We start from the raw sequence: 25176 nt of genomic DNA, 5'->3' as shown, positions 1-25176 counted from the left end.
AGGAACACTTCAGAAAACCACTGTCAGTAACGACAGTTGGTCGCTACATCTGTAAGTGCAAGTTGAAACTCTACTATGCAAAGCCAAAGCCATTTATCAACAACACCCAGAAACGCCGCCGGCTTGGCTGGGCCCTTGCTCATCTAAGATGGACTGATGCAATGTGGAAAAATGGTGTGTGGTCTGACGAGTCCACATTTCAAATTGTTTTTGGAAACTGTCCATGAAACTTGAACATCTTAAGCTGTACATCAAGCAAGAATGGGAAAGAATTCCACCTGAGAAGCTTGAAAGATGTGTCTCCTCAGTTCCCAAACGTTTACTGAGTGTTGTTAAAAGGAAAGGCCATGTAACACAGTGGTAAAAATGCCCCTGTGCCAACTTTTTTGCAATATACCCCGCGACCCCAAAGGGAATAAGCGGTAGAAAATGGATGGATGGATATATATATATATATTTATTTATTTATATGTATATATATATATATATATATATATATATTTATTTATGTATGTATGCATATTTGTATATATATATATATATATATATATATATATACATATATGTATGCATATGTGTGTGTGTGTGTATATATATATATATATATATATATATATATATATATATACATACAGGTATATATATATACATACAGGTATATATATATATATATATATATATATATATATATATATATATATATATATATATATATATATATATATATATATATATATATATACATACATTTTTCAACGCACTTAAACCATTCTACCGTCAAAACGTTCCTCTTAATCAGGATAAAAAAAACAAAGTTGTTTTTTGAAATGGAAAAATTCCCGGTTTTACCGAAATTCCAGGAATTTTGTAATGCCATTTCTCAATTCAACATGTTATTACTTCAACATTTCTTGTCCGATTTGAAAAATTCCAACACCATCCATTTCAACTCATTCAGATCATTCAAGATTTTTACCATTTTGCCAAAAAAATTCCCGCTTTTCCCGAAATCCCCACATTTTTGGGGAAATTCCCATTGAAATAATTGGGACATTCTTCAAAGTTCCACAGCTCCCACATTTTTCATCTGATTCGAACGATTTAAACCTCAAAATATTCAGCCTGTTCAGGAATTGTGTGCTCTACTTCAACAATTCTAAACAAATTCCAGGATTTCATTTCAACTTCAGCATTGGAGCATTCACACGCAATTCCTTCAGGAATTGCCTCATCTTGTTTAGATTGTTTCCCTGTCTTGGAGACTCTCCTGAAGGACAGTGCAGTGAAGACACAACAAACCCATTTTCTGTCTCTCATGGACACACACTTGTTGTTGTTGACTTTGGACTGACTGGCGGTTGTGAGAGCACCAAGGTCGCGGAAGAGAGACACGCTGCAGGCTCGCACACACATATGCATCCACGGAAAATACACGCCATACACACACAGACATACCCGACACCGCATCCCACACATTCGACGCTTCACCCCACGTGGTATGACGGACAAAGCTTTGCTGTAGAGTTTTTTTCTCAGTCCAATCTGAGTCCCTTCAGGAGCCCAGTCTGAGATTGAATCTTTTTGACTCATCCTCCCCCAGCGTCTACCTTTTTTCCCACCTTTTGCAGGGCGCCGTGTGGCGACCCATCAGCGTTCCTGTTCTGTACTCCTGTACAATGTGTGTCTAATCTTGAACGGGTTTGTGCTGAAAGCAAAATGTCCTTGTACTTGTGCAATGACAATAAAGATCAATCCATATAGTACAGGCCAAAAGTTTGGACACACCTTCTCATCCAATGCGTTTTCTTTATTTCCATGACTATTTACATTGTAGATTGTCACTGACGGCATCAAAACTATGAATGAACACATGTGGAGTTATGTACTTTACAAAAAAAGGTGAAATAACTAAAAACATGTTTTATATTCTAGTTTCTTCAAAATAGCCACCCTTTTTTTCTGATTACTGCTTTGCACACTCTTGGCATTCTCTTGATGAGCTTCAAACACACATGTGAAGTGAAAACCATTTCAGGTGACTACCTCTTGAAGCTCATCGAGAGAATGTCAAGAGTGTATATATATGTATATATATATATATATATATATATATATATATATATATATATATATATATATATACCGTATTTTTCAGACTATAAGTCACAGTTTTTTTCATAGTTTGTGACTTATACTCAGGAGCGACTAATGTGTGAAATTATTAACACATTACCGTAAAATATCAAATAATATTATTTAGCTCATTCACGTAAGAGACTAGACTTATAAGATTTCATGGGATTTAGCGATTAGGAGTGACAGATTGTTTAGGAAACTTATAGCATGTTCTATATGTTATAGTTATTTGAATGACTCTTACCATAATATGTTACGTTAACATACCAGGCACGTTCTCAGTTGGTTATTTATGCCTCATACAGCGTACACTTATTCAGCCTGTTGTTCACTATTCTTTATTTATTTTAAATTGCCTTTCAAATGTCTATTCTTGGTGTTGGGTTTTATCAAATCAATTTCCCCCAAAAATGCGACTTATACTCCAGTGCGACTTATATATGTTTTTTTCCTTCTTTATTATGCATTTTCGGCAGGTGCGACTTATACTCCGGTGCAACTTATACTCCGAAAAACACGGTGTATATATATATATATATATATATATATATATATATATATATATATATATATATATATATATATATATGTAATCGCCTGTACACTTGGGTAATCAATAGTGGGCATTAAAAAATAAATACAAAAAAATATATATGTATATATATATATATATATATATATATATATATATATATATATATATTGGACACACCTTCTCATTTCAATGTGTTTTTTTTTATTTTCATGACTATTTACATTGTACATTGTCACTAAAGACATCACAACTATGAATGAACACATTTGGAGTGTGTAAAAGGTGAAATAACTGAAAACATGCTTTATATTCTAGTTTTTTTTTTTTTTTAAACACCCTTTGCTCTGATTACTGCTTTGCACACTCTTGGCATTCTCTCGATGAGCTTCAAGAGGTAGTCACCTGAAATGGTTTTTACTTCACAGGTGTGCCTTATCAGGGTTGATTAGTTGAATTTATTGCTTTATCAATGGGGTTGTGAATGAGAAGGTGTGTCCAAACGTTTGGCCTGTACTGTATTTAACCAGGAAGGAAGTGTTACCAAACGACGGGGGAGCGTCTCCAGGTGTTGTCGCCATAGCGTCATAATTCTTACAAGTCAAAGGGTGGGCTGCACACTTCCACACATCGCCTTTCACGGCGGTGGCAATGAACATTGCTAGGGCTTGGGGAGGTGACTAATGAGAAAATGCAATCCGGTATGTATGGGTGACTAACAACGCAATGTATGAGTAATAATAAGCACTAACATTAACAATATTTAAGCCAAAATGCCATATAAAGCACTGGTGTCAAACTCAAGGCCCGGGGGCCAGATCTGGCCCGCGACATCATTTTATCTGGCCCGCAAACACCTGGAAATGATATGTGTCAATAAAGTACTTAATATTTTATCACTAAATGTAATAGATTTTTTTCAATTTGACAAAAAAATATATGTAGTATGGGTGTGAGAAAAAATCGTTTCGAATGCGTTGTGCGATTCAGAATCGATTCTCATTTAAAAAAAAATCTATTATTTTTTTAAATTTAATTAATTAATTAATTTATTATTTTTTAATTTTATTTATTTTTTTAATTAATCAATCCAACAAAACACTACACAGCAATACCATAACAATGCAATCCAATTCCAAAACCAAACCCGACCCAGCAACACTCAGAACTGCAATAAACAGAGCAATTGAGAGGAGACACAAACACGACACAGAACAAACCAAAAGTAGTGAAACAAAAATGAATATTATCAACAACAGTATCAATATTAGTTACAATTTCAACATAGCAGTGATTAAATATCCCTCATTGACATTATCGTTGGACATTTATAAAAAAATTTAAAAAAGAACAATAGTGTCACACTTGCATCGCATCTCATAAGCTTGACAACACACTGTGTCCAATATTTTCACAAAGATAAAATAAGTCATATTTTTGGTTCATTTAATAATTAAAACAAATTTACATTATTGCAGTCAGTTGATAAAACATTGTCCTTTACAATTATAATAGCCTTTTACAAAAAATCTACTACTCTGTGTCAAAACGTGGTCCTTGGGTTGTGTTTTCCCGGAATGCAAGGCGTGAATGTGAGTACATTTTTATTTTATCACTAACAAACTACAAAAGGCGCGCTCACAGGCGGAGATAAACCTGGCTAAGAAAACAAAAACTAGGACAAAGGCAAAACTATGGACGTGAAACTAATAAACACTTACTGTGACAAGAGCAAAACAAAAACTTACGTGGCATGGCATGAAGCAAACACTATGGAATAAGCAGGGTATGATACTGACAGAGGTAAACAGAGTTAGAAAGGATTATGTCACCAGGACGAACAACAGAAACAGACAGGCTTAAATAGCAGTGACATGATCAGTGAAAACAGGTGCGTCTCTCAAAACATGAAACAGGTGTGTGACATGACAGGTGAAAACTAATGGGTTGCTATGGTGACAAAGCAAGGGAGTGAAGACAAGAACTAAAAAGTGTCCAAAAACCAAGCAAAACATAACTAAACAAAACATGATCACAGACATGACACTCTGCTTGCATGTCAGCAGACTGGGGTAGATCCTGCTGAAATCCTATGTATTGAATGAATAGAGAATCCTTTTGAATCGGGAAAATATCGTTTTTGAATCGAGAATCTCGTTGAATCGAAAAAAAACTATTTTGAATCGAATCGTGACCCCAAGAATCGATATTGAATCAAATCGTGGGACACCCAAAGATTCACATCCCTAATATGTAGTGCTTGAAATTGCATACCTTTTCAACTTTAATAGTATCCAATATAGCAACAAATATTACAGTATATTATCATACTTTTCAAACATATCTTTGTCTAAATACAATTCAATAAATATACTAAAGTTTACAGCAAACTACCCATCAAATTAATAAAAAAGACCACACATTTTACGTTGTTCTTTACAGCATATTACTGTAAATAAAAATAAAAACGACTACTGTTTTTTGTGTTAAAATTCTGTTGACTGAGCTGCCAGTTTTTGACTGTAAAATCTACGGTTGTTGTTTTTGACTGTGAGTTACTGTAAATGGAAAGACGGTACATTTTTTTTTAACGGTAGAAAAACTGGCTGCTAAGTTGCCAGAATAAAAAAAGAACTTGAACTGTTTTTCCATTAACAATATGATGTTGTAAAAACCAATAACTGAAAACATGTTTTATATTCTAATTTCTTCAAAATAGCCACACTTTGCTCCGATAACATTTTTGCACACTCTTGGTATTCTCTCGATGAGCTTCAAGAGGTAGTTACCTGACATGGTTTTCACTTTACGGGTGTGCTTGAAGCTCATCGAGAGAATACTAAGAGTGTGCAAAGCAGTAATCAGAGCAAAGGGTGGCTATTTTGAAGAAACTAGAATATAAAACATGTTTTCAGTTATTTCACCTTTTTTTGGTTAAGTACATAACTCCACATGTGTTCATTCATAGTTTTGATGCCTTCAGTGACAATCTACAATGTAAATAGTCATGAAAATAATGAAAACACATTGAATGAGAATATTGTGTCCAAAATGTTGGCCTGTACTATATATCCACCCCTTCAGGGCCTAATTGGGTATAATTCGGACCTTGTGGTTATTTAAAAAAAAGGGTGAGGGTGGGCGAAATATACGACAAAGAACGTTCTAACTCTACTGTGAGCAAGTCTTTAACTAATTTGGGTCCTAAGTACGGTTGTACGGTATACCGGTATTAGTATAGTACCGCGATACTAATTAATCATATTCGGTACTATACCGCCTCTAAAAAGTACCGAGGAATAGCTAAACATGCTTCACTACACACCGTAGCTCACCGGCGTCAAAATGTAAACAAACGTCATTGGTGGATCTACACCTGACATCCACTGTAATGATACCAAGTACAGGGGCGTATCTAGTCGATACTACTATGATAACGTCGATATTTTTTAGTATCACAACATCTTCTTTTGTTTTTTTAAAAATTGATATTTTGTTTATAAACTCAGGAAATATGTCCCGGGACACATGAGGACTTTGACTATGACCAATGTATGATCCTGTAACGACTTGGTATCGGATTGATACCCAAATGTTGTGGTATCATCCAAAACTAATGTAAAGTATCAAACAGCAGAAGAATCAGTGATTATTACATTCTAACAGAAGTTTAGATAGAACATGTTAAAGGCCTACTGAAATGCGATTTTCTTATTTAAACGGGGATAGCAGGTCCATTTTATGTGTCATACTTGATCATTTCGCGATATTGACATATTTTTGCTGAAAGCATTTAGTAGAGAACATCGACGATAAAGTTCGCAACTTTTGGTCGCTGATAAAAAAGCCTTGCCTGTACCGGAAGGAGCAGACGGTATGCGCGTGACGTCACAGGTTGTGGAGCTCCTCACATCTGCACATTGTTTACAATCATGGCCACCAGCAGCGAGAGCGATTCGGACCGAGAAAGCGACGATTTCCCCATTAATTTGAGCGAGGATGAAAGATTCGAGGATGAGGAAAGTGAGAGTGAAGGACTAGAGGGCAGTGGGAGCGATTCAGATAGGGAAGATGCTGTGAGAGGCGGGTGGGACCTGATATTCAGTTGGGAATGACTAAAACAGTAAATAAACACAAGACATATATATACTCTATTAGCCACAACACAACCAGGCTTATATTTAATATGCCGCAAATTAATCCCGCATAACAAACACCTCCCCCCTCCCGTCCATATAACCCGCCAATACAACTCAAACACCTGCACAACACACTCAATCCCACAGCCCAAAGTACCGTTCACCTCCCCAAAGTTCATACAGCACATATATTTCCCCAAAGTCCCCAAAGTTACGTACGTGACATGCACATAGCGGCACGCACGTACGGGCAAGCGATCAAATGTTTGGAAGCCGCAGCTGCATGCGTACTCACGGTACCGTGTCTGCGTATCCAACTCAAAGTCCTCCTGGTAAGAGTCTCTGTTGTCCCAGTTCTCCACAAGCCAATGGTAAAGCTTGACTGTCATTATTCGGGAATGTAAATAATTAAACACCGGCTGTGTTTGTGTTGCTGCAGCCGCCCGCAATACACCGCTTCCCACCTACAGCTTTCTTCTTTGCTGTCTCCATTGTTCATTGAACAAATTGCAAAAGATTCACCAACACAGATGTCCAGAATACTGTGGAATTTTGCGATGAAAACAGACGACTTAATAGCTGGCCACCATGCTGTCCCAAAATGTCCTCCACAATCCGTGACGTCACGTGCTGACGTCATCATACCGAGACGTTTTCAGCAGGATATTTCGCGCAAAATTTAAAATTGCACTTTAGTAAGCTAACCCGGCCGTATTGGCATGTGTTGCAATGTTAAGATTTCATCATTGATATATAAACTATCGGACTGCGTGGTCGGTAGTATTGGGTTTCAGTAGGCCTTTTTTATGAAATTGCATTGTCCCCTTTGAAATAAACTAATCTAATCTAATCTAATGTTTAATGTACCGTAAGATTTTTTGTTAGAATAAAGCCAATAATGCACTATTTTATGGTCCCCTTTATTTAGAAAAGTATCGAAATGTATCGAAATAATTTTGGTACCCAGTACCGGTACCAAAATATTGGTATCGGGACAACACTAGTTCTAAGCTAGTATTTCAATCAATGATGCTTGACTCTGCCCTTTAGTTCAACTCCCTGCACTGCTCCGGTCCATGGACTCTTCAGCCAGGTGTGAACCGTGCCAAAATGCGAAAGGACTCCCTGGTGAGCCAGGAGCACCGGGGCCTAAAGGCTCCTTGGGAATTCCAGGTCACCCCGGCAGGACTGGCACTCCAGGATACCCAGGAACCCCTGGACAGCGAGGTTCTCCGGGCCTCAAAGGTAATGCGAGTCCTTCAGGGTCCGACGCGTAAAAAAAGATGAATCAGAGCGCAGGTCAATGCGAGCGGACACCGGTCAGCTCGGCTTTACTGGAAACGCGGCAAAGATGTTCGGTCGTTTCCCCGCTGATGAATGCAATAACAATAAATGACAACATCTCTTCACAGAAACAAGAGCGCGGGCAAATTTACAGCAGCTCTCAGCTGCGATTAAAATCAAAAGAGTGCCAACGGCTAACAAATTGGACGTGTTGATGCTCAGTGCGCCCCGTAAAACAAGCTTATTAACCAAGTGAACACCAGTAAAAGTCAGCGGAGCGAAATAAAATAAATACTGCGTGCAAAAGCAACTTAATGAGCGGCCGGTGATTTATCAGCCCTTCCGGTGGCTAATCAGCCGTGAAAGATGCCAAACTTCAACGTCTCACTGCTGAGCGTGACGCACCGAGTTAGTCCGAGGCGAGAGCGCCGATAAAAAACTGTCATAAAATAGGACGTTAATAACAAAAAGGAGCTTAATTAGCAGCAGTGATATGTGGTGAGGTGCATGGATGGTGAGGCACGGACTTTTTTTCAACTTGAACATCCTGTGCTTGATACAGGCTCGTGATTAAGACGATAACTGGAAAAAAATATGAATAAAATTCACTTTATGTACAAATCTAAATGTTCTATTCTTCCCTAGGAAGCTCTGTTAGTTTATTTTTATAACGATAATACGAACCCCGTTTCCATATGAGTTGGGAAATTGTGTTAGATGTAAATATAAACGGAATACAATGATTTGCAAATCCTTTTCAACCCATATTCATTTGAATATGCTACAAAGACAACATATTTGATGTTCAAACTGATAAACTTTTTTTTTTTGCAAATAATCATTAACTTTAGAATTTGATGCCAATAACATGTAACAAAGAAGTTGGGAAAGGTGGCAATAAATACTGATAAAGTTGAGGAATGCTCATCAAACACTTGTTTGGAACATCCCACAGGTGAACAGGCAAATTGGGAACAGGTAGGTGCCATGATTGGGTATAAAAGTAGATTCCATGAAATGCTCAGTCATTCACAAACAAGGATGGGGTGAGGGTCACCACTTTGTCAACAAATGCCTGAGCAAATTGTTGAACAGTTTAAGAAAAACCTTTCTCAACCAGCTATTGCAAGGAATTTAGGGATTTCACCATCTACGGTCCGTAATATCATCAAAGGGTTCAGAGAATCTGGAGAAATCACTGCACGTAAGCAGCTAAGCCCGTGACCTTCGATCCCTCAGGCTGTACTGCATCAAAAAGCGACATCAGTGTGTAAAGGATATCACCACATGGGCTCAGGAACACTTCAGAAACCCACTGTCAGTAACTACAGTTTGTCGCTACATCTGTAAGTGCAAGTTAAAACTCTTCTATGCAAGGCGAAAACCGTTTATCAACAACACCCAGAAACGCCGTCGGCTTCGCTGGGCCTGAACTCATCTAAGATGGACTGATACAAAGTGGAAAAGTGTTCTGTGGTCTGACGAGTCCACATTTCAAATGGTTTTTGGAAACTGTGGACGTCGTGTCCTCCGGACCAAAGAGGAAAAGAACCATCCGAATTGTTATAGGCGCAAAGTTGAAAAGCCAGCATCTGTGATGGTATGGGGGTGTATTAGTGCCCAATACATGGGTAACTTACACATCTGTGAAGGCACCATTAATGCTGAAAGGTACATACAGGTTTTGGAGCAACATATGTTGCCGCCCAAGCAACGTTACCATGGACGCCCCTGCTTATTTCAGCAAGACAATGCCAAGCCACGTGTTACATCACCATGGCTTCATAGTAAAAGAGTGCGGGTACTAGACTGGCCTGTCGGTAGTCCAGACCTGTCTCCCATTGAAAATGTGTGGCGCATTATGAAGCCTAAAATACCACAACGAAGACCCCCGGACTGTTGAACAACTTAAGCTGTACATCAAGCAAGAATGGGAAAGAATTCCACCTGAGAAGCTTAAAAAATGTGTCTCCTCAGTTCCCAAACGTTTACTGAGTGTTGTTAAAAGGAAAGGCCATGTAACACAGTGGTGAACATGCCCTTTCCCAACTACTTTGGCGCGTGTTGCAGCCATGAAATTCTAAGTTAATTATTATTTGCAAAAAAAAAAAAAATTTGAACATCAAATATCTTGTCTTTGTAGTGCATTCAATTGAATAAAGGTTGAAAAGGTTTGACAAATTATTGTATTCCGTTTATATTTACATCTAACACAAAACGTTAATGTCAGGTTTTTAAGTTGTTTTAGAGGGCTTTGAATGCTACAACGGTGACTCTCCCAAGCGTTTTTATCATCTTTAAAATCCCCCAAAAAAGACGAGTGTGTTCCTGTCTCTCATAATGATTGTGAACGATAGGCAAAATTCCAACAAAAGTGCAGTTCCCCTTTAAATATCCAATTATCTTTTTGACCCCACCTCTAAGAAAGTCGTGTCTTGTAAACATATCAGACATGTATATTCATTCATAATGAATATTTAAAGGGGAACATTATCACTATTTCAGAAGGGTTAAAACCATTAAAAATCAATTCCCAGTGGCTTATTTTATTTTTCGAAGTTTTTTTCAAAATTTTACCCATCACGCAATATCCCTAAAAAAAGCTTCAAAGTGCCTGATTTTAACCATCGTTATATACACCCGTCCATTTTCCTGTGACGTCACACAGTGATGCCAATACAAACAAACATGGCGCATAGAACGGCAAGGTATAGCGACATTAGCTCGGATTCAGACTCGGATTTCAGCGGCTTAAGCGATTCAACAGATTACGCATGTATTGAAATGGTTGATTGTAGTGTGGAGGCAGGTAGCGAAAACGAAATTGAAGAAGAAACTGAAGCTATTGAGCCATATCGGTTTGAACCGTATGCAAGCGAAACCGACGAAAACGACACGACAGCCAGCGACACGGGAGAAAGCGAGGACGAATTCGGCGATCGCCTTCTAACCAACGATTGGTATGTGTTTGTTTGGCATTAAAGGAAACTAACAACTATGAACTAGGTTTACAGCATATGAAATACATTTGGCAACAACATGCACTTTGAGAGTGCAGACAGCCCAGTTTTCATCAATTAATATATTCTGTAGACATACCCTCATCCGCTCTCTTTTCCTGAAAGCTGATCTGTCCAGTCCAGTTGGAAGTGCATCTGCTTTGAGTGTCGCAGGATATCCACACATTCTTGCCATCTCTGTCGTAGCATAGCTTTCGTCGGTAAAGTGTGCGGAACAAACGTCCAATTTCTTGCCACTTTCGCATCTTTGGGCCACTGGTGCAACTTGAATCCGTCCCTGTTCGTGTTGTTACACCCTCCGACAACACACCGACGAGGCATGATGTCTCCAAGGTATGGAAAACAGTCGAATAAACGGAAAATAACAGAGCTGATTTGACTCGGTGTTTGTAATGTGTTTGAGAAAATGGCGGAATGCTTCCCGATGTGACTTCACGTTGTCACGTCATCGCTCCGAGAGCGAATAATAGAAAGGCGTTTAATTCGCCAAAATTCACCCATTTAGAGTTCGGAAATCGGTTAAAGAAATATATGGTCTTTTTTCTGTAACATCAAGATATATATTGACGCTTACATAGGTCTGGTGATAATGTTCCCTTTTAAAAATGATCTGTCCTGATGAAAACAATGTTTATGTTTGTACTGTAGTGATCTATTTTAAGCAGCTATGATTGTTCCCAGGTGACGCCGGGCTGAGAGGGATCAAAGGCAGCAAAGGAGAAGGTCATCAGGGACGTCCGGGACCACCCGGACCGCTAGGTATGCAAAAACACCTTCAGCATCATTGTGCATATATTCTCATCATGGCATTCTGCAGGGTTCAACTAGTTCAGCATTTGTTTGGAATCTGAGCCGTTATCAGCACATGAGTGCACTTGAAATGGAAATGTAATTATGTGAGTACTTACACAACAGTACAGCTATGTGTTGAGTATCTGCAAACGCTTGATGACATCATACATTTCAATATAACTGTGGTACTTGCCGCATATACATATACATAAATACCTTGGCATGCAGTCATGGTCAAACGTTTACATACACTTGTAAAGAACATAATGTCATGGCTGTCTTGAGTTTCCAATCATTTCTACAAGTCTTATTTTTTTGTGTTAGAGTGATTGGAGCACACACTTGTTTGTCACAAAAAACATTCATGAAGTTTGGTTCTTTTATGAATTTATTATGGGTCTACTGAAAATGTGACCAAATCTGCTGGGTCAAAAGTATACATACAGCAACATACATTATCAATTTTGGTGATGTAGAAAAGTTACAATCAAATCAAGTGAACTTCATGGCATGGCCTCTTAACTTCATGGGAGGGATTATGATTGACGACACCTGTTGACCTCTCTGAGCCCATTTAAATAGGGCTCATGTGATGCAGTCATTAGACTCGGTTACAAACGCGACAATGGGAAAGTCAAAGAAACTCAGCATAGATCTGAAAAAACGAATCATTGACTTCAACAAGTCAGGAAAGTCACTTGGAGCCATTTCAAAGCAGCTTAAGGTCCCAAGATCAACTGTGCCGACAATTGTTTGTAAGTATAAAGTGCATGGCACAGTTTTGTCACTGCCACGATCAAGAATAAAACACAAGCCATACTTGCCAACCCTCCCGAATTTTCCGGGAGACTCCCAAATTTCAGTGCCTCTCTACCGAAAATCTCCCGGGACAACCATTCTCCCGAATTTCTCCCGATTTCCAGCCGGACTTAAGGCACGCCCCCTCCAGGTCCGTGCGGACCTGAGTGAGGACAGCCTGTCGTCACGTCCGCTTTTCCTTCATATAAACAACGTGCCGGCCCAGTCACGTTATAACATCTACGGCTTTTGGCGAGTGCACAACTGCACACACAACAAGAAGGAGACGAAGCAGAAGAACAAAGAAGACACAGTCATGGCGACGACGAGTGACAGAGAATAGAACGAGGATGGACAATTCAACCCTAAACTCACTCCTTTCCTGCAAATTAAATTTCACAGAGAGCTGCCTGTAATAGAGTGATCTAAGTTGTTTGTTGCCATCTCCTGGTGAATGTTGGGTATAGTGGTCTGTGGTTACTTTTTGGTTGGCCAACGGTTTACGTTGTATTGCGCACCCGACGGCAAGTGTGGGAGTCGGTTCTGAAGTATGAAGTAAAGAGACGTAACTTCATCACCTCGCCTGGTTATTGACTCCAACCCAGAATATTATAATATATATAATATATAATATATTCAAATACAACAATGAACACTGAACACTGAAATTCAAGTATTTCTTTTATTTATATGTATATATATAATAAAATACACATATATATATATGTCAGAGTTTGTAGGTGACGAACCCCAAGATGCAGAGAAGGCGGAAGGCATTGTACGAGAAAACATGATTTAATTAAATACTAAGGCAAAACAACAAACGAAAGGGTAACAAAGGGCGCGCACAAGGCGGAGAACAAACTTGGCTATGAACTAAAATAGCACAGAGGCTAACTGTGGACAAGAAACCAAAAACACTTACTGTGACACGAAGGAACTAGGACATGAGCAGAGTGAAACAAAAGTAGACAGAGCTACAACGACAAGTATTAAGAACAACGACACGACAGGTAGGAACGACAATGATCCAGCAATGACTGGAGGAGAAGGCAGGTTTAAATAGTAGCTGGCTGATTGACACCAGGTGTGGCCAGGTGCCAATCAGCCACAGCTGAGGGGAAGCAGCACTCAGGGAGACACTCAGGAAATGAAGACAAAATAAAAGCGCTGACAGGAAACTAAGACAAACACAGAGAAAAAACTAAAACAGTCAAACTGTCAGGGACAAGCCTGACAATATATATATATATATATATATATATATATATATATATATATATATATATATATATATATATATATATATATATATATAAAAAACACTAAATTGGCCCTAGTGTGTGAATGTGAGTGTGAATGTTGTCTGTCTATCTGTGTTGGCCCTGCGATGAGGTGGCGACTTGTCCAGGGTGTAAAACGCCTTCCGCCCGATTGTAGCTGAGATAGGCTCCAGCGCCCCCCGCGACCCCGAAGGGAATAAGTGGTACATAATGGATGGATGGATGGATATATATATATATATATATATATATATATATATATATATATATTATATATATTAATTATATATATATATAATTCACTGAAAGTCAAGTATTTATTTTATGTATATGTATATATATATAATAAAATACATATATATATATATATATAAATATATATATATATATTAATGTATTTTATTATATATATATACATATAAATAAAAGAAATACTCGACTTTCAGTGAATTATATATATATATATATATATATATATAATATGTAAATATATATCTATAATTCACTGAAAGTCAAGTATTTATTTTATTGATATATATATCTAAGAAATACTTGAATTTCAGTGAATTCTAGCTATAAATATACGCCTCCCCCCTTAACCAAGCCCCCCCCCCCCCCCCCCAATCTCCCGAATTTGGAGGTCTCAAGGTTGGCAAGTATGACGCAAGCTATCACCTGCTGCTGAGAGAAAATTGGTCAGGATGATCCCGAGTCAACCGAACAGGTGTCAGTGTCCACAGTCAAGCGTGTTTTGCATCGCCATGGACTGAGAGGCTTCCATGCAAGAAGGAAGCCCTTGCTCCAGAAGCGGCTCGTCTAAAGTTTGCTGCTGATCACATGGACAAAGATAAGACCTTCTGGAGGAAAGTTCTGTGGTCAGATGAAACAAAAATTGTGCTTTTTGGCCACAATACCCAGCAATATGTTTGGAGGAGAAAAGGTGAGGCCTTTAATCCCAGGAACACAATTCCTACTGTCAAGCATGGTGGTGGTAGTATTATGACCCGGGCCTGTTTTGCTGCCAATGGAACTGTTGCTTTACAGAGAGTAAATGGGACAATGAAACAGGAGGATTACCACCTAATCCTTCAGGACAACCTAAAATCATCAGCCCGGAGGTTGGGTCTTGGGCCCAGTTGGGTGTTCCAACAGGTCAATGACCCCAAACACACGTCAAAAATGGTAAAGGAATGGCTAAACCAGACTAGAATGAAGGTTTTAGAATGGCCTTTCTAAAGTCCTGACTTAGAACATGTGGACAATGCTGAAGAAACAAATCCATGTCAGAAAACCAACAAATTTAGCTGAAGTGCACCAATTTTGTCAAGAGGAGTGGTTTAAAAATTCAACTAGAAGCTTGCCAGAAACTTGTGGATGGCTACCATAAGCAAATATTAACATTGCTGTATGTATACTTTTGACCCAGCAGATTTGCTCACATTTTCAGTAGACCCATAATAAATTGATAAAAGAAGCAAACTTCATGGCTGTTTTTTGTGACCAACAAGTATGTGCTCCAATCACTCTTTCACCAAAAAATAAGAGTTGTAGAAATTATCGAAAACTCAAGACAGCCATGACATTATGTTCTTTACAAGTGTATGTAAACTTTTGACCACGACTGTATGTGGTCAACACCTACACTTACACATCTTACCTCTTCGACAACTTTTATGTACAGTTGGCCATTAGTTTATAACTTTATCACCCACATGTTATGTTGCTTGTGTATATAATCAAGCTGTGAATTTGATAGATGCTACTCCCCGATTGACACAAGCTCGTCTTTCAAGTTATCTGGTACAATATCCATCCATCCATTGTTTACCTCTCGGGGTCGCGTGGTGGCTGGAGCCTATCTCAGCAGCATTCGGGTGGAAGGCAGGGGTACACCCTGGACAAGTCGCCACCTCATCGCAGGGCCAACACAGATAGACAGACAACATTCACACTTTAGGGATTATTCAGTGTTGCCAATATAAAATATAAATATTGCACTGTGTCTAATCTATGTGTCCATATTGTCATACTATTATTGTAATTAGGGCTGTCCTGATCCGATATTGATAACGGATATTGATCCGATATCAGCAAAAAACAAGATTAATATGATGGAATACATGAACTTGCTTCTAAACTGTCCGATATACTGCAAGTGCTATGATGCAATAAGTCCTATAGCCAGGTAACATCTAAATGTCCTCCAATAAAAACACAGTTGGTCTTTTCTTGCATTTTAGTCAAGTCATTTACAAAATGTAATTATGGTAGGCCATAAGCTACTAGTAGCTAGCAGCTTCACAACAGCTAAGCACACATTAGCACACAAGCTAGACATACATAATAAGTGTCCTTCATTGAACAATATTGCTGTCGCAAACACACTGCAAAAAGTCAGTGTTCAAAAACAAGAAAAAATTAAAGCTGCAAGCAGCGATGGACGGGACCAACTTTGAGTGCTCATAAAATCCAAACCGGAGCAGTAATGAACACTCTTTCATCAACTTTTAATCAGAAGGGTTCAATCTCTCTCCTGTGCTAATTTGAAGCCGACACGACAAACGCGCTCAGAGGAGATAATGTTTGAAAAAAGGTGACTGTTTTTACACAACTTTTGTTTTGAAGGGGAAATTGCAAACTTCCTGTTGATTTTTGCTGGGGGTTGTCAGTGTATGAAATATAGGTCTAAGTGAGACCTACATAGAGGTTTTTGTTTCATGTCTCTACGACATTCCTACTGGGAGTTACAGGCAGTTTTGTCTGTTTTTTCTTCCTAGGGGCGCTAGAGTGCAATTTTGAGTTTTGGGGTTTGGTTTTTTGATTAGATCGCAATTTTCGCCCGTGTGTGTCCAATTTGGTGAGTTTTGAAGCATGTTTAGGGGGTCAAATTACAGCTCAAAGAGGCGGCGGTATAATAATAAAACGCTAGAAATACAAAGGGACTCTGTCCCTAAAAATCCAAAAATTTGGGGTATTTTATTTGAACAAAGCAACATTTTCTGCCAATAAAACAAGAAAATTTGGCTTGTCAAGACTTTCCAAAACAAGTAAAATTAGCAAACCTCAATGAACCCAAAAATACCTTAAAATAAGTATATTCTCACTAATAGCAACTGTACTACTATATGAGTACGTATTTTCTATTGTTTCATTAAAAATAAAACAGCAAAGTCCATTTGGCTGTCATCTGTTTTAATTATGAGACACAATTGTGTCAAAGTCATGATTTTTTTTTTACATGCTTGAAATAAGAAATTATTACTTTAAAAAAAGTAGTTTTATACTTGTGAGTGTTGATGACACCGCTTTGCAACAGTTGATATTCTAGTTTCAAGCATGTTTTTGTCAAGACTTGATCCTGGGTGTTTGCTTTTCCGGAATGCAAGGGAAAGTTGGCTCGGGCGAGACGGGAATGTTTTATTTAATATATCAAAATAAAGTACAAACGAAAAGCGCGCACAGTGGCGGAGAACAAACTATGAAACCAAAAGACTATAGCAAAAAAAAGTACAAACGAAAGGCGCGCACAGTGGCGGAGAACAAACTATGAAACCAAAAGACTATAGCATTAATAAACAAAACTTACTTGGCATGGACTAAAAGGAGCAGCATGAACGATGGACATGAAATCAAGTGTCAGAAATGTGCAGAGCATAATTGTGGGATGTCACCAGAAAGACAAACTGAAAACAATGAACTTAAATACTACAGACATGATTAACGAAAACAGGTGCGTGACTCAAAACGTGAAACAGGTGCGTGACGTGACAGGTGAAAACTAATGGTTGCTATGGTGACAAAACAAAAGTGCACAAAAAGTCCAAAAACAAAACCGAACATGACCAAAACAAAAACATGATCACACAGACATGACAGTTTTACTCAATATAGGTCATCAAATCTCAGCAACAAGCTGTAATATTTTACTGAGATCATTTAGGACCAAAACCCTTAAAACAAGTAAAACATTCTAACATAAAATCTGCTTAATGAGAAGAATGATCTTATCAGACAGAAAATAAGCAAATATCACCCTTATATGAGATATTTCATCTTACTTAGATTTCAGTTTTTGCAGTGCAGCACATTTGTCAATATAAACAAGTATCAAATAATTATAGTTGCATATTCCTTACACATACAAAGTCTCTATTAGAAAGTATCCAGTAACAAATGTGTTTGCATCATTCAACTTGCTGCATTGTGAGTTTAATTCACTTATTGTGGCCACTAGGCGTCATCAACAAACAATTACCACTTCACTTCAACTTAAAGACAGCATAAGTCCATTCCAAACAGGTAATAATGAATATGTTAGTCGTTCTCTGTTTGACTGGTAATTTCACTTGATCAAACCTTTTCTAACATTCCACACTACAAAATAACAAAAGTATGTATGATTCCTGCTGGTATCGTTTCTGACCAATATCAGTATCGTATCAGAAGTGAGAAAGTTAATTTAGGTCTTGAAAACAGTGCTACAAACCCAAAGTTGGCGCATACAAAAAAACAGTCTTATTTTTCTCTTCTTGTCTTCCGAAGGGTCTCGAGGTCCTTCTGGCTTCGATGGACTCGGCCAGCCAGGAAACCAGGGAATTCCCGGGGAAACGGGAGCCCCCGGAGACCCGGGTAAAAGGGGTAACCCGGGGACACCGGGGATATGTGACTTATCCATGTGCTATCAGACCTACAACCTCAGGGAACATTACAGCAAAGGACCCAATGTCTGACGACACAGTCCATGGACACAGCTGATACCAGCTCTCACATCCACGACCCAGCCAAAGATGATTTACTGTATCACTGATTCATGTGTGGATCTTGACTCCTGCAGAAGCACTGCAGCACTGGGGTAACCTCAAACTCAACATGATTCATAGTTATGAAGTTCATGGTCGTAACAACGGCTGAGATTCCGGGTTCTACTTGTAGTGGGTCACTTGACTAACAATGGTTCTGGTTGCCATAGAAACAGAGTAGCATCAATATAATAACTTATTTACGTTGGTTTTGTGTTCCTACAAAAATAATCTGTTGATGACTATAAGGACTACGGTAAAACAGTTTTTTTTAATTAAATATATGTACTTCTACTACATTAAAAACGAATTACACTACATTTTTTTTTAGATGGATCGTATTACCCAGATTTTTCATTGGAAAAAAACGCATGAAGATAGGTACTGATAATTATTATTCGCAGGAATGCAAAATAATTTTCTCTTCAAGTCATTACGAATAACTTCCGGCTTCTCACGACTGACAATTTATTTAAATCTTTTTAAAATGTAGATTTAGCTTTGAGGCTAGCTTTGCGACGTCTTAACAACAGGCGTCTTCAAAGGCTTTCAAAACACTGTTGGTTGATAAGGTTCGATGTGTTGAAGGGTGATGTTTTTTGGTGTAAATAGTACGCAAAAAGTGTTCGCCGGAAACAGTGAAGAAGTACCACACGATCGACGCAGCACGTGTAATCTTGCCTCCTTGGGGTGTTGTTGATTTTTTAATCGATAATCAGTGCTATTTCTTTTGACATGATCTGATTATCTGACAATGTCATAATTCCTCATATCTGTGTGATATTTATCGTCTACACCTAATTATTGGAATTACAGTGCGCCCTAATCACAGGTCGATAAGTATCTCGTTTTTAAGGTCACAGTTTTAGGTACACTGAAGGAACAAAAATGTAAATTATATGACTAAAAAAAAGAGACAAAATATATTGAAATAATAATATGTTGATTTATTAATTAAATTATTTATAACAAAAGTGCCCATACAGAAAAACGGAAGCTGTAAAATGAAGATGCTAAACGCAGGCCGGTGTATGTCATCATATTCAAAACTAACTGAATAAAACAATTTAGTTTGGTGTTATAGCTGAACAAATTACAAACCCCATTTCCATATGAGTTGGGAAATTGTGTTAGATGTAAATATAAACGGAATACAATGATTTGCAAATCATTTTCAACCCATATTCAGTTGAATTTGCTACAAAGACAACATATTTGATGTTCAAACTGATAAACATTTTTTATTTTTTTTTTGCAAATAATCATTAACTTTAGAATTTGATGCCAGCAACACGTGACAAAGAAGTTGGGAAAGGTGGTAATAAATACTGATAAAGTTGAGGAATGCTCATCAAACACTTATTTGGAACATCCCACAGGTGAACAGGCAAATTGGGAACAGGTGGGTGCCATGATTGGGTATACAAGTAGATTCCATGAAATGCTCAGTCATTCACAAACAAAGATGGGGCGAGGGTCACCACTTTGTCAACAAATGCGTGAGCAAATTGTTGAACAGTTTAAGAAAAACCTTTAGAATTTAGGGATTTCACCATCGACGGTCCGTAATATCATCAAAGGGTTCAGAGAATCTGGAGAAATCACTGCACGTAAGCAGCTAAGCCCGTGACCTTCGATCCCTCAGGCTGTACTGCATCAACAAGCGACATCAGTGTGTAAAGGATATCACCACAAGGGCTCAGGAACACTTCAGAAACCAACTGTCAGTAACTACAGTTGGTGGCTACATCGCTAAGTGCAAGTTAAAACTCTCCTATGCAAGGCGAAAACCGTTTAATCAACAACACCCAGAAACGCCGTCGGCTTCGCTGGGCCTGAGCTCAACTAAGATGGACTGATACAAAGTGGAAAAGTGTTCTGTGGTCTGACGAGTCCACATTTCAAATTGTTTTTGGAAACTGTGGACGTCGTGTCCTCCGGACCAAAGAGGAAAAGAACCATCCGGATTGTTATAGGCGCAAAGTTGAAAAGCCAGCATCTGTGATGGTATGGGGGTGTATTAGTGCCCAATACATGGGTAACTTACACATCTGTGAAGGTACCATTAATGCTGAAAGGTACATACAGGTTTTGGAGCAACATATGTTTTCATCCAAGCAACGTTACCATGGACGCCCCTGCTTATTTCAGCAAGACAATGCCAAGCCACGTGTTACATCAACGTGGCTTCATAGTAAAAGAGTGTGGGTACTAGACTGGCCTGCCTGTAGTCCAGACCTGTCTCCAATTGAAAATGTGTGACGCATTATGAAGCCTAAAATACCACAACGGAGACCCCCGGACTGTTGAACAACTTAAGCTGTACATCCATTCCACCTGAGAAGCTTAAAAAATGTGTCTCCTCAGTTCCCAAACGTGTACTGAGTGTTGTTAAAAGGAAAGGCCATGTAACACAGTGGTGAACATGCCCTTTCCCAACTACTTTGGCACGTGTTGCAGCCATGAAATTCTAAGTTAATTATTATTTGCAAAAAAAAATAAAGTTTATGAGTTTGAACATCAAATATCTTGTCTTTGTAGTGCATTCAATTGAATATGGGTTGAAAAGGGTTTGCAAATCATTGTATTTCGTTTATATTTACATCTAACACAATTTCCTAACTCATATGGAAATGGGGTTTGTAGTTCATAAATATTTTCTAAAATCATCTCTTTTGTCCACTCTACAACTTGAATACAACCGCAAGGTCACATTAATCATCACATATCGTCTGGTAAAATGGTTTCTGCCTTTTGCGCGTGTCAGTTATTAATAATTGTAAAAAAAAAAAAAAAAAAGGTATGATAATCGAAGTACTTAAAAGGTAAATTTAGATAAGTTTAGGGATGGGTACCTTCCTCATTTAGAACGATTCAGTACCGATTCCTGGCACCTGGAAACAATACCGGTACTCATCTGTTCCAGTTGTTAGTACTTTTGTGTGTGTTCATGTCATAATACATGTTTTTTGTTTAATTATAATTTAAAATTAAATATTTAACAGTGAGCTGATTATATTAACTTTGTATAATAACAGCTACATTTAGAGTCTCATTTGCAATATGCATTAATTTCAGTTTGTCCAAGGTGTGTTGCCGTAGTCAGGAAGTAGTCTTTGCCATTAAGCTGAATGTGCCGGTCTTGTCTTTTGTTGAATCCTTCGAAGTGTTAATTCTGTAAATACTGTAACTATTACACATCAGCTGTTTGATTGTAACATGCATCTTAGTTGTAGTTTTCATTACCAAATTTGGAGGTGTTGAAGTTGCCATGTAAAATCTTTGATCCTTGGTTTTTGAGTGTTTTCCATCAGAAATGCTTGTTTGGTTGTCATGGAAAAGTTACAACTTTTACCGAGAGGCACAGAGTCTGCTTGTTTGCCCGCCAAATGCTTGAGCCGGCGCCAAGTCTGCAACCGGACGTGACGTCACGTGCAAAAAAAGGTATGAAAATATGCAACTGTTTGATTTTACGTGAATTGTACCAGGCATTATCAATGGTAACTATAAAGGACCAATTTTGGTACCCATCCCTCAATATCAAAGATATACCAGAAGACCTATACCTAAGACAAGAAGTAAACATGAGAATTAGTATCATTGCAAAAATAAGGTTCTCGTGTCAAATTGTTGTCATGGTCCTCGTCTTGTTCAAAGCACAATAATGTGTGCTCATCCTGCTGTGACACACAGGGTAGTAAAATGATCCTATAGATTTATATTCAAATGCTAAGTTATTAGTATTGATCTGCTGATACTGGTCTAAGTCTATAAATACTAATGATATTTGGATCGATCTCCCTCTTACCCAGTGAAAGACTTGAATGACATGTCTGTGCTTGTTTAGATGAACATTTTTGCATCCATTCACCTAAAAACAAAATGATCCAAACTATTGAATTCATGTCACTTTTTGAACATTGAGTAATATTTGTAATGAGACCTCATTACATTTCCTCATTTTATTTGATTTTTAGTACCCGTGTCCTTTCATTGCAAAATTAAGTGTTTCTTTGAAGAAATACTGATACTTATTTATGATATTATCTATAAATAAATGACCTATTGTTTTGTCACCCAGTCCCTGATTCTTTGGTCAATGTTGGAATGTTTGTGTTCTTGTATTGACGTTTTTCAAATCGGGGTCCAAAGCGGAACAATTATCTATAAAAGTGTACATTAAAACAATAACAATGCATGGTAAAAAAAAAAAAAAAAAAAAAAAAAGGCAGCTCAGTCGCCAGAATTTTACTGTAAAAAAAAAAAAAAGTGATGTTGTAAAAAATACATTTTACGGTAAAATAATTCTGGCAATGTTGGTGCCAGTTTTTTTCTTTCTTTTTTTTACCGCAAATGCTACAGATATTTTTCTTACATAAAAAAAAATATATTAATAAGACATAGGGCTGGACGACTATGGCAAAAATTATTTCAATTGATATTGTAATCACGATTATTCATCAATTTAAAAACATGAGTATTTATTGTACCACCAAAACTCAACTTTAAATATAGTTACAAAAAAACTGAATACATATTAGTAATAAACAAACCTTAGCAAGTAGAATAATAATAATAGCGAAACTAATACATTTAGACAACAATAGCAATATAAAAAACAATGCAATTTAAGATTTCCCATTTTGTTTTAATACCGTTTTTCCCTTTCACACTTATTTTACCATTATAGAGTGTATGCTTTTTGTGTAAAATACAATTTTATAAAATGTTTGTTAATTAAATGCAAAAATCTTCACATTTATTCGGTGCAATACCTCTTTGGACAATGTTGACCAGTATTTCAGGTCAAAACATACACATTTTGCTTCAAATACATTATGCTTATGCAAGGTACTTTTTTGAAACCTGCAATTTGTTAGCGCAATCAGACCGGATGTGGCGCACCGAGCTATTATTGTGAAGGGCGGGTAGTGTGCTGTCCTGTTCTCAGCTTAACCAAAGAGGCGACTTGGGACTGTTTAAAGAAATAGAGAGCGCCTCTCAAGTAGCGACCACTGTCTGTAAATTAATGTTGCGTCGGTGATGTCGTTCACAACAACACAAGCAGATGAGATGTGTTGTGGGTGTATGGAATGTTCTTGCCAGCTTTAGCTTCGTAGTTTAGTCGCTGTTCCAAGTGGCCGTCTCGACATTGTTTAGTTCAGGACGGGGCTGTTGGCGGGGATGAATAAGCAATATTGGACTCATTATTTCCCCGAACAAATGTTTCTTGACAACATTTTACTTAAATTTATGTCAATTTCCCAACTATTATTTTACGTTTATCAGGGGATTCCGTTTTATTGGCCTATTATGTGACTCTGGCCAATTATGTGACTCTGTCCGCGGTTATGTGAACGCAGAATTCACATGCCATCAACGTTCCCTCTAAGGTGCGCGCCTGTGCAATTGCGCACTGCTCTGCGCACAGCAATTATATGCCACGCACAAAATCAAATAAAAAACCCCATAACAAAGCCCATAACAATTTTGGACACACGGACACGACAGAGAAAACAGTTTTCGTCATCATTGTTCAAATATTGTAACGTCTATCGAGACGCTTTGAGGACATGAATTCCATCCATCACTTTACTGAGCAAAACTCTTTATTGTCGGCCATAAACACATCACCAAAACATTAGTAAAAAAAAATGATATCTAGCAAAAGTGGTCATTTTCTGCAGTACAAACCAGACCAAAAGCAACTTTGTTATATCAACAGCAGCCGCTCGCTCTTTCTCACTTGCGCCAACACATGCACACATGGCACTTAGCCAGTGATGCGTTTACAGCCACACAAAAAGTCGGACAACTCCAACACCACACATAAAGTGTCATTCCAGGTCGTTACACTATGATCTACCAATCAAATGTGTGCTTATTCTAGTGTCATTTATTAGGAATCTTAATTTATAAATATTAATTATGAAATGCTGTTAGTATGTTAAATAAATACTAATAAAAATATATTTTTTTACAAACAGGAAGTTGCAGGAACGTACACATGATCCCCTGCTTACATCTCATTGTGCAACATGTGAATGTTTTAATGGGAACTAAATGCAATGTCTGAAAGGGGTACAAGTTATTTCCAAAGCAGGACCTCCACCCAGACAAACAATACAAGTACACAGTTCATGAAAAACAATATTTTTTGTTATTGTCATTGTAAGTGGGCCTAAACACAAATTGAACTTGTTATTTAGTCAAGTTTGGGACAGGTGTGCTGCTGGTGTAGCCACAGTGTGCACGTCTGATGTTGCTCACATGGGCTCCACTGAATGCTCAGGGAGGTTTTGCGTTTGCTCCATGCTTTTTTGTTGACTTAAGTCAGGGGTCGGCAACCTTTACCAGTCAAAGAGCCATTTTGACCAGTTTCACAAATTATAG

At 37.9% G+C, this 25176-nt stretch overlaps 1 protein-coding gene across 1 annotated transcript in view; it reads left to right on the top strand.

Moving 5' to 3' along the window:
- Window positions 1-19507, top strand: part of LOC133609791 (uncharacterized) — a 205355-nt gene extending 185848 nt beyond the window's left edge. The window contains exons 16-18 of the mRNA XM_061965742.2: window positions 7858-8052; window positions 11793-11870; window positions 18527-19507. Coding sequence (XP_061821726.1) covers window positions 7858-8052; window positions 11793-11870; window positions 18527-18714 — 461 coding nt within the window. The 3' untranslated portion in view covers window positions 18715-19507. The remainder of the gene's footprint in view (window positions 1-7857; window positions 8053-11792; window positions 11871-18526) is intronic.
- The last annotated feature ends 5669 nt before the right edge of the window (window positions 19508-25176 follow it).

Source organism: Nerophis lumbriciformis, linkage group LG07, assembly GCF_033978685.3.
Source record: "Nerophis lumbriciformis linkage group LG07, RoL_Nlum_v2.1, whole genome shotgun sequence".
In the NCBI taxonomy this organism is placed as follows: domain Eukaryota; kingdom Metazoa; phylum Chordata; class Actinopteri; order Syngnathiformes; family Syngnathidae; genus Nerophis; species Nerophis lumbriciformis.
Note: the sequence above shows the minus strand (reverse complement) of the source record. Positions and strands in the feature narration are given on the sequence as shown.